The sequence below is a fragment of the Eufriesea mexicana genome, unplaced genomic scaffold (assembly GCF_001483705.2).
Source record: "Eufriesea mexicana isolate 0111107269 unplaced genomic scaffold, ASM148370v2 scaffold5272, whole genome shotgun sequence".
NCBI classification, from domain to species: domain Eukaryota; kingdom Metazoa; phylum Arthropoda; class Insecta; order Hymenoptera; family Apidae; genus Eufriesea; species Eufriesea mexicana.
This window is the reverse complement of record NW_016913264.1, coordinates 80,503-96,124: the sequence shown is the minus strand read 5'-3', so window position 1 is coordinate 96,124 and position 15,622 is coordinate 80,503. Positions and strand designations below refer to the sequence as shown.

General features: G+C 47.2%; 2 protein-coding genes across 2 annotated transcripts; both read right to left on the bottom strand.

The window, feature by feature from the left end:
* Positions 1-457: 457 nt before the first annotated feature.
* On the bottom strand, positions 458-4,281 carry LOC108551959 (GATA zinc finger domain-containing protein 10). The gene is made up of 3 exons (XM_017906307.1): positions 4,271-4,281; positions 3,675-4,134; positions 458-3,475 (listed from the first exon to the last, which is right to left on the bottom strand). Exons 1-3 carry the CDS (start codon positions 4,279-4,281, stop codon positions 458-460), a joined length of 3,489 nt encoding a protein of 1,162 aa, XP_017761796.1.
* A 3,261-nt stretch (positions 4,282-7,542) lies between these two features.
* LOC108551981 (beta-hexosaminidase subunit beta) lies at positions 7,543-11,530 on the bottom strand. The gene is made up of 7 exons (XM_017906340.1): positions 11,197-11,530; positions 10,337-10,562; positions 9,413-9,534; positions 8,973-9,345; positions 8,594-8,883; positions 7,938-8,197; positions 7,543-7,870 (listed from the first exon to the last, which is right to left on the bottom strand). Exons 1-7 carry the CDS (start codon positions 11,422-11,424, stop codon positions 7,693-7,695), a joined length of 1,677 nt encoding a protein of 558 aa, XP_017761829.1. The 5' UTR covers positions 11,425-11,530; the 3' UTR covers positions 7,543-7,692.
* Between the last annotated feature and the right edge of the window lie 4,092 nt (positions 11,531-15,622).

Sequence of the window (15,622 nt, the reverse complement as noted above, 5' to 3'; positions counted from 1 at the left end):
GCAGACAGCAATTTGCTGATGAGGACAAAACGCCGTAGAAATGGCGCAGACAATGGAAGGGACGGAAGAAAAGCAGCAATTCTAGCAGCGAGGATGTGCTTGACGCTGAAAGGGAACAGCTATCCAGGATGAATGACGAAATGCTCCTGGACGTCTTCGTTACTGTTCGATTCGGCAATTATTATGAAACACTGGCTATTACTTTCCCGAACTATGTTCTTCCTAGGAAAATTGAAACACGCTCACACGAAAGGGTAATAAAACATTTTATTCTCGAAAATGACAAAAGTCCGAACCACATCCTTCAAGACCAAGATCGTCGTTCGAAGGATCCGGTTCGCTATAAAATAATTAAAATATCTCCTACGAACACGATACAAAACGGTTTTAAAAGTGTACAAAAGACATGGCGATTAAAACGAAACTACAAAAGATAAAAGAGCGTCCAAAACGTTGATCAGTACATCACCGGGGGTTGCACGTGTCTGTTCGCGATCAGAGTTTCCGGCGCCAGGATTTGCTGATTGGGCAAGTAATCCTGCTTCCTGGCCAGGTACCTCACACCCCCGATGGTCCTGGGTTCGTTGATACTCGGTTGGTTGTAGTACACCCCTTGATACGGTATCTTTCCCTCCGCCATTTGCCCATTCATCGCACGATTCATATTTTCGCTAGCATCTCCGCCAGCGTGATCGAAGCTCCTTTTGCTTTGCTCTATTCTCTGCGTCGATCCTACATCCCCTTCGCCGTTGTTCCTGGCCAAGTTCCTCGAGTTCTGGTAATACTGGTGCATCTGCTGATAGTGCTGAGGAAAACTTCCGTCGAACCTGTACGGCATTGCACCTCCGTGATTAATCATTTGATTCTTCTCGCTGTAAGGTGTCAAACTAGTTGACACCTGGCCTAGAGATGTCTGTTGAGGGTGTAACTGTGAATGTCCCATGGCTACAGAACCGTTTTCCCTCTCAGCAGGCACGCTGTAGCAGTTCCTTGGATTATTCTGCTTCTGTCTGGGATATTCCTTCAGGAATTCCTGCTCAGACTTCTTCAGATTCGATAGCCTCTGCGGCAGCGGGTTGTCCGGGTTCCTGTTGTTCTCCAGACCGTTCGCGGACATTACTTTGGCAGCTGGTTGGAACGTAGACGTGATCATACGTTGCTGAAACTCTGCCTCCAACTCGTTGCGATCCTGTATTCCGTTCAATCTCACTATGCGTTTCTTCGGGGCTAAGTTAGCTAGATATTCCAGGCCTTTTCTCGCGTCCGTTGACACCTTGAAGTCCTCCAAGTGCTTCTTCGCCACTTCCGGATCTTGCAGTCCGTTGTTTTGTCTCTGCGGTCGGACCTCGTTCTTGTATCGACGCATTTTTAGCAAACTGGACGGCTCGTTAGGTGATCTACTCCCTTCGTAGACTGGAAGGTTGTTAGCGGATTGAAGTTGTTGTTGATTTTGTTGAGGATTTTGTTGAGGCGCAGTTTGATAGAATTGCTGATACTGTAACTGGGGATTATAATTTGGATGAGGTTGTGCATGAGCATATTGATACTGCGTCGCATTTTGATGATGAATCATGGATTTCATTGGTTCGCTCCCATTGACACCAGGCCCTGAAACAACGGGAGGTTGAACATACGCATTGTTGTAGTGCTGTGGAACTCTCTGCTGTTGCTGCTGCCAGAGCTGGTAGTTCTGCTGGTTGGTAGCCTGTACAGGAACCTGATGGCCAGGTATCTCTCTCGTTGTCGTCATCTGTTGCTGTGTTTGCTGTTGTTGCTGTTGCATAGCCTCCAATTCCTTAACTTCGCGTTCCTTTCTTTGTTGCTCCTGCAATTTCTCAATTTCCAGATAAGACAATCTAGGTGGAGTCAAATGAATCATCCAATCAGGCTTCTCATCTTGCTGTTTCCTTCTTCGTATCGTAACCTCTGTCCTCCGTTCTTCCTGAGAGTCTTTCTGCTGCTGTATGAGCTCCAGATATTCCAAATGTCTTCGTTGCTCGTTCAGCAACAAATCGAATTGCCTCTTCATTACGTCCATCGGCACTCCTTGCTGCTTCATGGTGGCTAACAGTTTCTCCTGGTCGCGAACCATGCCGACAGTGAACTTCATGGGCTTCTTCCTTCCCATTTGAGGCTGCGAATTGCCGTCTGGGGGCTGCTGATTGAGACCTGCTTGATTATAGGCCATCGAATTTTGCTGTCTCTGCGGCATCGCGGTTCCTTGTTGAGGTATAAATTGCTGCTGCTGATTCTGTGGCACAAATAATTGCTGCTGAGGGTTATGTGGCATAAATTGTTGCTGTTGATTCTGAGGAACAAATTGCTGTCTTTGTTGACTCTGGGGTACAAATTGCTGCTGATTCTGTGGCACAAATTGCCGTTGCTGCTGATTCTGAGGAACAAATTGCTGTCTCTGCTGATTCTGGGCTACAAATTGCTGCCTTTGTTGAGTCTGTGGTATAAATTGTTGTTGTTGAGGGTTCTGTGGCATAAATTGTTGCTGTTGAGGATTCTGTGTCAGAAATTGCTGCTGTTGCTGATTCTGTGGTATAAATTGTTGCTGCGGCTGGTTCTGAATTGCATACTGTGGCTGGTTACCATTTACCACGTCAACGTGATACGTTTTCAGCTGACCTTTAGCGCTAGAATACTCAGCTTGCTTATTGTTCCTGCTCCAACCATTCTGCGCATTCATCCCGTAATCCAAGTCATCTTGATGAACAGGATAGTTCTGCTGAATCGATCCAAGCATCCTCGAATTTTTCATCTGACCCGCCACTGCGTCCTGAGGGGAGGTCATTCCTTGACCAGGGAAATACATTCCACCCTGTTGACTATTGTAATTGTAAGGAGCTCCCTGGGATCCTTCTGGCTGTTGCTGACTACCCATCACCTGCATCTGGTAGTTCACTGCCCTCTGCTGCAGCCTGTTCTGCTGAAGCTGCTGATGGATGTGCTGAGGATTCGGAGGATTCTGAGGGTTCTGAGGGTTCGTGTGCGATGGAACCTGACTGGCGGAGGGATACCGATTATGAGCGTTCTGAAGATTAATATTAGGTGCATTCGACGTAGCTGGATCCATCGGAATCTGCGAAGCAGTCTGTCCATGCGAGTTGACCATCGTCCGCATGTAAACAGCTGCATTGCGACCTCCCACTGGCTGTTTCTCGTAATCCAGATCACTCGTTTGATCCTCGTTCTTTGTCTTCCCGTGGTCCTCGATCGCTACAGAATTATTCGCGACCTGTTGTACCCCTGGATTCGTCGGGATCCGAGGAGGGTTGGAAGATGTCGCGTGAGGATTCTTCTGAGAATTTTGCGAGTAGTCTGGCAAGCCGTGAGGCACGAAAGGCCTATGGGACTGAACATTCGCGACCTGTTGAGGCAGTAGACTCTTCGAGTGCGGGTTCATCTGACCGATCTGATGGATCGCCTGCTGAGGCACAACCTGTTGCTGGCTCGCAGAGTGCACGCCCTGCGAAACGATTAATTTGTACTTTAATGCGACGTCCAAGTTGGATTACCCGGAAATTGGATTGGGACCCGCGGTGCTGGTGAATGGATATTCGGATAACAAGAAACTCCGACTACGGGGTAATCCCGCTTTACTCGATCAAACCCTCAGCGACGTGGCTAAAATAAAGAAAGCGAAGGTCGGGGAAGAGACGTTTTACTTGTTGCTGATGACGTTGATGCAAATGCTGCGTGACGGCTGCAGAGTCACCCTGGCCATTGTCGCGACGTTGCTCGAGAGGCGTGGACACGTACAAGACTCCGGATTCTCGAGGATCCTGTTGCGCGATCAAGGCACCTATGGGTTTGGGAGAGAAAGGCGGAGGACTGTCCAACTTTTTGATTTTCTCCGCGGGGAAACACTTGAGTCTCGGTGAGGAACACGACCTCGAGTCTCTGGATCTGTCCTGAGAGCTGAACCTGGTCTTTGGCATGCAAACGTCCACGGCTTTGTTCGTCGGCTTCGAGGAGTCACCCTGCGCGTTGATGTTATTCGCAGAAGGCAGTTTCTCGGGCTTGCGAACTTTTTGTTGCCCGACATTCGTTCTCGTATTCACGCTGGTATTGCTTGGCCGTCTGGACGATGCCTTCTGTTTAGTGTTTCTCTCCACTGAAGCTTTCCTGCGGCAAGAAACGTGGGCCCTTTGATACGGAGGAAAACGGACAGAGAACGTTAACCCCTAATTTAGTTTAGGCCGGGGTTGAATTTGTGAGAGAAAGATGACGACGATGGGTCGTAAAATCGTCGAGATTCTACCTTTTGTTCATTGTCGTTTAGAATTTTGCGAGGGTTTTGCAAACGTTTAGAGGAACATTATCTAGGGTAGGTCGGGTAATTTTCTAGCTCGGATTTTGCATCACCGCCAAGAGAAATGGGAAACTCTGACAGCTAGGTCTCAATTAAAGCCTGAAGATAGCCTGCGTTGCCATGGATACGGTTTGCGGATCGTTCTGAATTTTAGATTTATGTACATCTGCCCGAAATATTCCCGAAATATTCGACACGCGAATGGCTTTTCGTTAATTTATGTGTCGGAAGATTGCATCGAAATGCATAGCGAAATCGCGTAAATGAACAAGACTGGAATACACTTTTACTATTTTTATTGAATATCGTTTACAAATAGAAGCACACGCTAATACGTGTTCTTGTAATTCTTAGCTATCCATCGTTTCGTTCGCCACTGCCAATAGGAACAGTAGGACCCTGAGGTGACTTCAAAATTTCCATTTCGAACGTGATACGAGAAAATCAGTCATTCCGTTCTCGCAACCGTACCAAAACCTTGACAACGTGACTTGATTCATAAAAAAAATCACAGTAAAAAATGAATGGTACCTGTTTTCTCTTGCGATCAACGTGATCAAATACTGAAGTACATCGTACTCACGTTCGACTACTGAATGTCGTTATTAAAAAATTAATAAATTAAAAAATTAATAAATATCGAAAAACCGTGCAACGAGATCCACTGGAAGCCTTTTTCTTTGCGAACGCGCCTTTTCTAGGGGGTGAAATAGGTACCCGTGCATCGTAAATGGAATTCGAGTGGAACGAATTGCAGCTGAGCCAAAATGATCTCGAAATTGAAAATTGGCAATGACGGATAGATATTTTCTCCTTTTAACCGATTCCGGAGATAATTCTTGAAAGGAAGACTCGATTAGGTTAACGTCTAAATCGGTAACTCTATCGTTTGTCAAATAATTTCTAATTCGGCCGCATTCGTCGTCGAGTACTCTAATCGAGAAATAGAAGCTTCTTGGGACACGTTCGAGTAAAGCTCGATCCGAGATCAGAATTAATCGGGATTTCTTCGTCGCTGATCGGTGTGATTTCGAAGCCAGGCAATAGACGACAATAAGTAACGTCTTAATCCGTTGTCCTGATCAGGATTTCTAGGATGTCGATTCAATTCCGTGTATCTCTTGTTCTTAATCTGCAGATTATCTTCTCGCCGACTATTTTCCCTATCTGGTATTTTCCTAAAAATAACAAAATTCTCGATGTCGATATCGCAAATGACAAAAAATGCTTCATTTAAATATCACAAATACCAAAATATTCCATTTTTGTACCACAAATAACGAAATACTCAAATTAAATATCACAAATACCAAAATACTCGATTACGATATCGCAGATAATGAAATACTCAATCTAAATATGACAAATATCCATATGCCCAATTTTGATATTACCATTGGCACAAAAATCGATCATAGGGCTCGACAAAAGCCTAAAAGATTCACCTTTTCCGGTTTTATGAGTCAACTCCGAGTGTTGGTCCGTCGTCCTCGTTAGATTCCACGCGCCTAACCCTCGAATCCGAAGAAACCCCTGAACTGCAGTCTGCCAGCCGTCAGCAGGGGGGATGGGGCACTGGAGGAAGAAGAGCGCAGCAGTCGAACGTTAATTACACCCCGGTTTCGCCGGGGATCGTGGAAAAGTGGACGAAATTATGTCGGACTAACAGCAAACCGCTCGACAAGGGGAGCAAGGAGGCGGAGTAGGCGGTGGACAGGGCATACAGGGGACCATTTTCTTGGTGCAAACGAACGCCACGGTGGGTGGTGGCGGCGGGCACGGCGGCGGTGGTGGTGTGCACGCAACGACAACCTTTGGTGGACAAGGAAGGGCGCAACAGGGTGGACAGGGCGAACAAGGCCGTAGGTAAACCTAATTTCGAGGTGAGTTATTAAGTTAGCTCTGTGATAACAAACCTCGTAAAGGGCTTAATAGATTTGCGTTCCTGTTACGCGCCTATCTCTTTGAGGTTTCCGTGATAAAATTAGAAACGACGAAGAGGAAGGGCGGACAACTTTTCCCTTATATCTCTTCATTTTGCTGTGCTGAAACTCACCGTTGTTCTGGTCGGCTGAGGGGGGCAACGAGGTGGACAGGATGGTCTACATATGATGGTCGGTTGACAGGATGGAAGAGGGCAGCAAGGAGTACAGCAGGGGCGATACGAGCAGTTGGAAATATTTCTGGAACACACTTGGTATGGCAAAAGGAGCCGTCATTTAGATTAACGTCAATTTAGATTAACGTGACAAAAGACGTTAATTATTATCGAGTTTAACTAGAGTAAAAATCGAGTTGATCGATCCAAATACGATCTCTCGTGGTATTTCACTTTGGCTCGTATCTGTCTCATGAATTATGTATAAATTCTACTTTAATCGAGACGTTTTCATCGAGTCGATCGATACGATTGATTGATCGCTGTTTCGAAATAGCGAATGGTTTTACTTGATTAGCCGTAACGTATTCCGAGTCGATTATGGGAAGTCAAGCCGATGATTCTATAAGACGTCCATGGGCTCTATCGTTGTCGCAGCTCCCCTGACGATGAAGCATGCCCGATCTAACGAAGAACGACGGCATTATAGTGTGCTTCGAAGTCTATTCGGGTCCACTTGAAATTTTGCCGATGGATTCATGGGAAGTGGATCGTCGTGTGACGATTTATTTGTTTCGCTCAACGTTACCTAGACGACGCGATCCTCCCCTGTTCTGTCAGTCATTTTATTCCTTTCGCGAAGGAAAACAGGGTTGATTCGATATTTTTATTCCACCAACACTTCGGCTCTTTGCTCGCGTGCAATGGTGACATCCATTAATCGAATTAACTCGACGCAAAATCGAATATAAATACTTAGAAATTATCTTTGTTACGAGACTATTAACCCTCTAAAGATCAACAGTCGATATGGAATTTAACACTAGAACTACCAACCCAGTGAAAATGACTGGTCCCAGAATTTTCCTTTTTGCAATCACCCAACACATACACCTGCTTTAAGAATAAAATTAAGAAAGAACTGTAATCAATATATTCACTCATATTCATCGTACCGCTGAAATTACTATAATCTGTGCACGTTATGGTTAGGTCCCCATTAAAGATCGATAGTTCTAGTGTTAAATTAACATTCGACGAATCTCGTATCGTCAAGAAATCTTCGAATTAATATTAATCATCATTCCTCATTCCAAATCACACAATTTCGTCGAACGAGGGATTTTCTGAAACATTTTATTTCTAGTTACATTACGATTCCTTCCCTGTAAATAGTCATTAAGTAGCTGATAAAATCCGGCCTATATTCGAGACAATCGAAGAACCAGAGCGCAGAAAAATGGGAAGATTCTCATTTCATTTCCTCCTTTCGTCACATCACGCAGAACCCAGGTCCGTTCGGTGGTTGGGCCGGAATTCCACGTCTGTTCATGCGACAAGCGTGCTCTTCCAGGCGTTGAGAAGCCTTGTTCTCGTCTTGTTTCAAATTACTCCACAGACGTTCCGCGGACGCGCTAGCTCGTGGCCATATTCTCGAATGCACGTTGTTCCTGTGTACAACGTAGCCAATTATCCGTGTGCCCGAGAAATAAACAGCGAAGCTGTTAGAGAAATTACCTGTCGACGTATTCACCCCACATGCAAGCTTCGCCACCCAGCATCAAATGAGTCACGTTCTGTGCCCCATCGAACGATAATGGATCACATCTGTAGAACTTCTTCCAGTCGCCACCTCCAGCGATGTTATCCAAGTACCAACAGGCTGACAGCAGAACCGGATGACCGGCCTGGGTAGCCTCCTTCAGCTTCATCGCCCAGAGACCGGTCCACACGTCGATCACCGTGCTATTTGGCATCAGCACGCCATTTTCGAATACCTGCAAATCGGCCGTAATTCAGTTTCTAATTCATCCACCAAGTCCCAATTAAACGAATCGACGAATGAAATTGACAGTGGAACGAACGACCAATAAATATTCGTCCAGACATTTGTCATGATGAAATATTTGCGAGCGTTTAATGCCACGTGGAATAGGGATTCTTTCGTTCCAGCAATCCTGCCGGTAAACGATATCGTCTGGCCTGTGCCATTTATTCCACGTGTTTTCCTCACGAGGAACATTGGACGGTGATAAAACGCGATCGTTTCACGATCTCGTGCAAAAAGCAGTCGCAAGGCGGACGACTAACGAGTTCATTATCTGCTTTTATTACCCGCTCGTCTCCGGACCCGTTTTATAACGCGAAGAAACGCAATGAAAGCGGGTGTATACCTCCTGCCAGACTATGGTGCTCGCCTGCAGCGAATCCGTGATCTGGAGAAGCTTGCCGATGTACTCGTTCTCGAGCTGCGCGTAGTTCGAGATATTCCGCGTTTTCATATAAGCGTTGATCGAAGGATTGCTCATCCAACAATTGAACGGCACCTCGTCGCCGCCTAGATGCACGTATTGATCCGGGAATACCTGCACGATCTCGGCGAACAACTGGCGCAGGAACTCGTAAAGTTTCGGGTTCGTGGGGTTCATCGGGCCCAGTTTGCCGTTTGCCTTGCCCTTCAAGTCTGGTGACATTTTTCAGAGAAAGTAATTGCGAAGTGTCTGTAATCTTGGCTCGTCGAGTATTCGTTGGTAGAGACAGGTATGTATTTACCGTAGCAAGCGGTCAATAGCTCGGGATAAGCCAGACCCCATGACCTGGTATGGCCAGGAGTATCGAATTCCGGCATCACTCGGATACCCCTCAGCCTGGCGTAGTCAACGATCTTTTGGATGTCGTTCAGAGTGTATACCATCAGCGGGTGATACGCTCCTTTGGCAGACAGCTCGGGAAAGCTGGAACTCTGATACGGGAAGCTGTTGTCGTCGACGATGTGCCAGTGGAGGACGTTCATTTTGTTGTACGACATGGCGTCCAAAGTGAGCAGGATGTCAGAGATGGGTAAGTAATGGCGAGACGTGTCCATGAGGAGTCCACGATGAGGCAGCTTGGGTCGATCCACGATGGTTTGACATCTTATTTTTAGCTACGAAAGAAATATATTTTCCGTACAGTTTCTCCATGGGAAATGTATTATTTTCTGACTTGCTTACGTTGGATCCATCACCGGCTGGGGTTAAGAGCTGCGAGAAGGTCTCCAGACCTCGAAGAACTCCCCATACAGACTCAGCCGCCAGGTTCGCAGCGGTTGAGGTCTCATTGATGCTGAGACTGTCTGCAAAAGTTTAATTGCGTCGAGATTAAATTTGCTCAGAAAGAGAGAGGTATAGGGAAAATGGAAGAGAACAGGAGGATAGCTCTTTCGGGCGATGTTTGCAAGAGCTGATCTTCCGGGTCTATAGCGGTGGATGAATTTTCTTTAAACTTCCAGCTAGGTGAACCCTGAAGCTCCGTGGCATAACATTCGTAGATCTCTATCATGATGCGACGACAAAGAGGTTTCGTTGAAAGTGCAACGCGTGAGAAAAGCTGGAATAAGAGTAGAATGGAATGTTCGGGTGGTACTGCCACTGCTGCTGTCACGACTAATCACTCCGTTTGACCTCGAAGCTGAGCTCGATAAGGAAAGATGAGACAAAATCAAGTATCATAACGCGGTCTTGTCTCGATCGTCCCACTGACTCGCGTGTCTTTAATCTCAGCCTCTGACGCTCAGGCTATTCCTGAATACTCGAAAGCGTCTTGGTCTCGCGGATCACGTAATTAAAGATACGCGGATAACGAATCGAGCCGAATTACACGAATCGTGAATTAAGATAGAGAGTCGGAGGTAAAGATACGCGGATAACGAATCGAGCCGAATTACACGAATCGTGAATTAAGATAGAGAGTCGGAATAACGAAGGATGACGTCATTCGATGCGATCCATTGAGACTAATCGGCTTACCAGCTGTCTTAATGGCTCGAGCGAAAGAACAACTGTTTGCAAACGTGTCACGATCCCGTCGTGACGCCCAGGACCAACAAACGTTAATTCCATAAGACATTAGTCTTCCACCGTAGCTGGACAACTTACATGATTCCTTCATGTGCAAATAAGGCCAGTGGTTTCCATCCTTCTCGCAAGGTTCTGCCAATTGGATGTCCAACGAACTGAGAGTTCCCTTGACGGTGCCATTGTTTCTCGCGGAGGATCTGGCCTGTCCTTGCGTCGAAATCTTGGCTATTCGCGCGTCCGTTAAGATAATTGCCTTGTATCTCTCCAATGCATCTGTCACGATATCGCAAGTCTCTCCGATTACCTGTAAAACCGATTCGTTTCCTCGATATGATTCACGACAGTTGGACTACTCGATTAAGAGGAAAATCAATCCGACGTTAATTCGAAGTTATAATTCGAGCTAGGAATCCCCTGAGTTGCCGCTGTTCTTATACGTCACGCAGATAAAACGGCAACGTAGTATAATTACGATAACGACGGAGGAGACTATCTACAGAAAATGCGGATACACTGGAAAGCGCAGAGTCTCAGATAAAAGAAAGGACGTTGGGACGAGGTTGCTATTATCGTCACATAACGACGACTAACCATATTTGTCAAGTAATAGCCTAATTACGTACGAGTTAATTACACAAATTTGAAGATTCGACGATTCGAGGACGCCTGCGCGAATTACGCGAACAGAAGGTTGAAATCGCAATTGCGAGACATCGATGCCACTTCGCCCACTACCCTGCCTACAAGAGGTCGTAAACCCAAATCCAATTACAACCGAAACATAAACCGAAGCTACGATCCAACGAGCAACAGTCAAAGGCTTTAGACCCGAAAGCTTCGAATGGAAGCAATGGACCTTCTTCCCTTGAACAAAAGGCAATTATACCCACACGCGAAACAAAGTGTCTTCCCACGCGATCATCTGGCCGATTACTCACGTTAAACTGGAAGGTCGAGGCTCGCAGAAGGTAGTACGCCTTGCTGAGACGTCGAAAATTTGGCAGGGGCCAAACTTCGCCCTGCGTGGCCTGCACCCAGGCGCCGGAGTCCGAGTTCAACGCGTCAACCCTTTGGACCGGCAGGAGCAACAGGCACGACAGCAACCCTAGCAACAGGCACGACACCGACCCTAGCAACAGGAACAGCCTTGGCAGCCTGGTCCTCATGTCCGTAGGTTCGCGAGCAGGTGTTCGACGGGAGGAACGATGCGACGCCAGCGAGTGGTCATCGTCTACTGAACGCAGAGAACGACGCGTACGGTAACGAGAGTGGTAACGACCTTAGGCTGCGCCACTTAACTTTCATCACTTCGCGGCGGGCTCACGGTCAAGTGGGAACAACCAGTCCACGGTTCGACCGTGTCCTTAAACGAACTTCTTCCAGCGAACGCGGTCGCGGACTACGGCGACGTTGGCTCTGGCATCGCGTTAACGGAACGTTGACACCAGGTGAAATTTTTACGTCAGACGACTTGGCTAGGCTCCTATGAACCGAATGGCACTTGAACGAGACCGGTTGCGCGATGCTCCGCCTGATTCCCTCGGAAACCTCCAATTTCAGACTCTAGACGATCACACTCGGGGGTCGTGACTCTGTTCTATATAATTCTTGGAACTTTTGCTGTTTCGTATTGAAAAAAATCCGCGAGTATTCTCTAAACACGAATAAATAGGACCTTGAAATTCTCATTGCGAAAGATCTTACGGTTTGGTTGTAAAAAATTCCCAAGGAAGTCTTTCTTTCTGACCTGGATCGGTGGAACTATGGACATGTCTTATGTACCTAGAGGTATATGACGATAATTAAAGTGGAACGGTGAGTTGTACCGAACGCAAGAATAGGTTTTCTTAAATATTTCGAAATATCGATTGTCCTACTTCTACCTGTCTCGTGTCGATCGAAGCTGATCAATAGAGAGAATACGTTTAGATAAAACCTTCGCTATAAGTCGACAGCCAATCAGACAACCTAGTCAATAAGTCATTTCCGCAGAGGAGACAAGCCTGGTTAATGAGACCTGTTGGATCGACATTTCGTGGCTTCTGGAGCACCTGCCGGTCATGAGAGGTCAATTCTTTTGGTCACGACCGGTGGAGAGATTCTGTCGCCTGCAGAGGGCTCCCGAGCAGAGTTCCTAGACCGGAGAGCCTACTCTCCGAGATGGTTATGGATAATCTTGCTAATGAAATGAAAGGAAACCTCACACTTGCCACATTCCTCTTCTAAAGGGGTGCTACAAATTGAAGCAACTAGTTAACTCGAGTGTATAACGATGGGACGAACATCTTCAACCTGGTTCCAAAGGATTCCAAAAATAATGTTCACGATTTCTCGCATAATTATTGCTCAACAAAGTAACCCGACGAACGATAACGAGGCTAAAATTAATTCGTCGCTGATTTCAGCGAGATAACACGCTCGTATCGAACATGTAACCGATAAACAGACTGTTCCAACGACTGCACCTTTTCGTCACGGGTGAATTAAGACGGAAAGGAACCACGGTGCGAACGAGGCACTGTCAAAGTATGCAAACATTAGCGTGGCATTATGAATACGGTCCCTCTGAATGGGAGACGTCGCCTATCGTGTCTAAATTAATTGGAGAATGAAGTTCAGCCGAGCGTGATCCGCTCACGATATCGTCGACCAATATCGAAGCAGCGAGGCATCGAAGTGCAAAGGTCGACGATCGCACGGCCCTCGCGATAGCGGCTACCGATAGATCATCTCGATTATTCATCGATTCACTCGAAACGTCGTGTTCTTCCCAGCTTTTCCTCCTCTGTCCGCGCAGAAAGAACCGTCCCGTGTTTACCTCGTTTCTCACCGATATTAATCATCGTTGCTCGGTAAATCCTCGGTAGATCCCCTAACTGCTCGAGATAGGATAATTCGCGACCTCCACGATTCTTGGTGGAATAATATTTGGACAAAAAGCCTAACAAAACATCTTTGAACACTTCAAATTAAAGATTACGATAAGAATTTTGACGAGTATTTTGTTTTCGAGAAAAATTGACAGATCGCGAGCGATTCCGATTTACAAACGATGGATTAATTCTGATACTGTTTCTAAATCGACGAAACAATTTATTACAATCTCGTTGTAATAATTTCACGATTTTACTGGACAATTATCGCTATACGCGTGAAACGTTGCTGAAGCTGATGCAAATGCGCGTAATTGTATGGGGTAATTGTACCATGAACGTTACAGTTGTGGAATCCTACCGACTCCGATTATTATCTACGATTTTCAAATAGCCAGGCTACGAATTCAAAGTGGAGGAAACTAATTTCGCAGGAGAAGCGAGATGATCCGCGACATCAGACGCGCGACAATGTTTCATCAGAGCTGAAGATCCTCGAGTTCTGCATATTCCGAGGGGGCCCTGTTACTCGCCGGGCGACTCGGGATCTTAAGTCATCGAGCAAACACGAGTTAGTCGGTGGAAAACGCGGATGCAAAGGTGGCGGGTCCACCCTCGGAGATTAAGGCGAAGCGCGGAGGAATGAAAAACGGGGAAGGCTTTTCCCGACGTCTGTGTTGTCAAAGAAGCCGCTGGCCGATCGTAAAACACGGGCTTGCGCATTTCCCTCGTCTTGCACGAGCGACGACAACGATTCCCAACTTTTCCGCCACGAACACGCGTCTTTCTGCTCTAAATTCTTCGCAGGAGAGCGTTACGATTGCCCAATTCCGCGTCGGTCGATACAAACAGGCAACAATGCCCCGGTGGGAGGGGCGAAGACGAGCCGCGAACTTTGAAAAGTTCAGCGCCATGTTTCCGCATCGAAATTGTACCCAAAAGTTATCTTTTAAACTATTTAACTTCGTTTCCAAGACGCTCGAGTGAATTCGTCGTAGTCGGAAACGAGTTGCGGTTGATTTTCTTTTTTCTTTTTTTTTTTTTTTTTTTTTTTTTTTTTTGGGGGGGAAATAAATTCGAGGATTTTTTGGCGTATTGTGTAGGTTTCCATAAGAGTTGTAGGAGGAAGAATGGGAGACAGGTCCGGTTTCATGAAACTGGAATCAGAGGGGCCAGTGGGTGGTACGGCACTGCTCGGTGAATCGTAGCTTCATTGATTGCGATGTCGTACGCCGGGTCGACGGACGCCAGAGGGGTGAGACGAGGGGCTGCGAAGTGGAACGTGCATCCAGGAACGTGTCGCGAAAGCCAAGCGCCACGTCGGTGCGATTCCATTGAAAATTTTCGAACCTCGACCCTTAAGGGACCTTTCTATTTTTCTCCTTAAGAAGCCCTCTTCGAGCCCCGACTGATAGAAAACGCCAATTCGACGCGAAAAATTAAAAATCACGCGAGGTTGTTCGTCTCCCCTTTATATTTCTCGTGATTTCTACAGAGTTTTCTCGATTCGACGGAAAAATTGCGATAGCAATTGCGCAAGGGGGTTGAGAAGAAATTAAAATGGAACGAGTCGAGTCGATATCGAGATTGGTTTCGGAGCAGAGGAACCCTGGCCAAATCGCCGCCACTCTCGCTCCGGTGCTGCGTTTGTCAGCCTTTGACTCTTCATTCACGAACCATTGACAATCGCAACGAAACGAATTCATGGCGGTTCTCATTGTTTTTCGTCGACAATACAGGACACGTCGATCAACCTTGCAACTGTCCCCGTTTATCGTCGCGCAATTACTCGCACAGCGATAAATCTATCTGGGAAATTTTTCATTCTCCCGGCCATGCCGAAGCCAATAACCACCAGCTCGCGTGGAATCCCGCCAGGTTACTCCGATTCGAACCTTAAAATCGCGTCGACCCTTTTCGCAGGCGACCTTTCGCCCCGAGCTGAGGCGGGAGAAAAATGTGGCGAGCTGGAAGGGAAAAAACAACGGGATCTCCGTGAAATTCCTCCGGACAAAGTTTTCCCATTAGAGGCCGCTCCCCGTCTATCCGGCAGAAGAGCGGATGGGCAAACAAAACCCGTAGGAAGAGGAAACGTAAGCCTTCGAATGGTTCGGAGCTGGTCCAAAAATCATCCCGATCGACGCTGCACGTCGACCCGGCATGGATCTGCGCGCACGCGCCGCTGGCCGACTGCGCCGCAGGGAGGGACGCGAGGCGCGGTGGTGGGGCAATGGCGTTAGGGGAGCGGTGTCGGCGGGGTGCACGGTGGGGGTGAGCGCGAGGAATCGAGCGAACGACGCGACGCGTGATGCTCGTGCTCGCGATAGTAGTAGTCCGTCGTAACGACGTCGATGACGTCGACGGAGGGCGCTGCCGACGCGGTCCACTTAATCGCTGCTAGTAGTAGTAGTCGGAGGTGGTGGTGGGAATCGTAGTGGCGTGCGTACACGAGGCGTCGGGCTCGTGTGACACGGGGGTAGGGGAGAGCGCG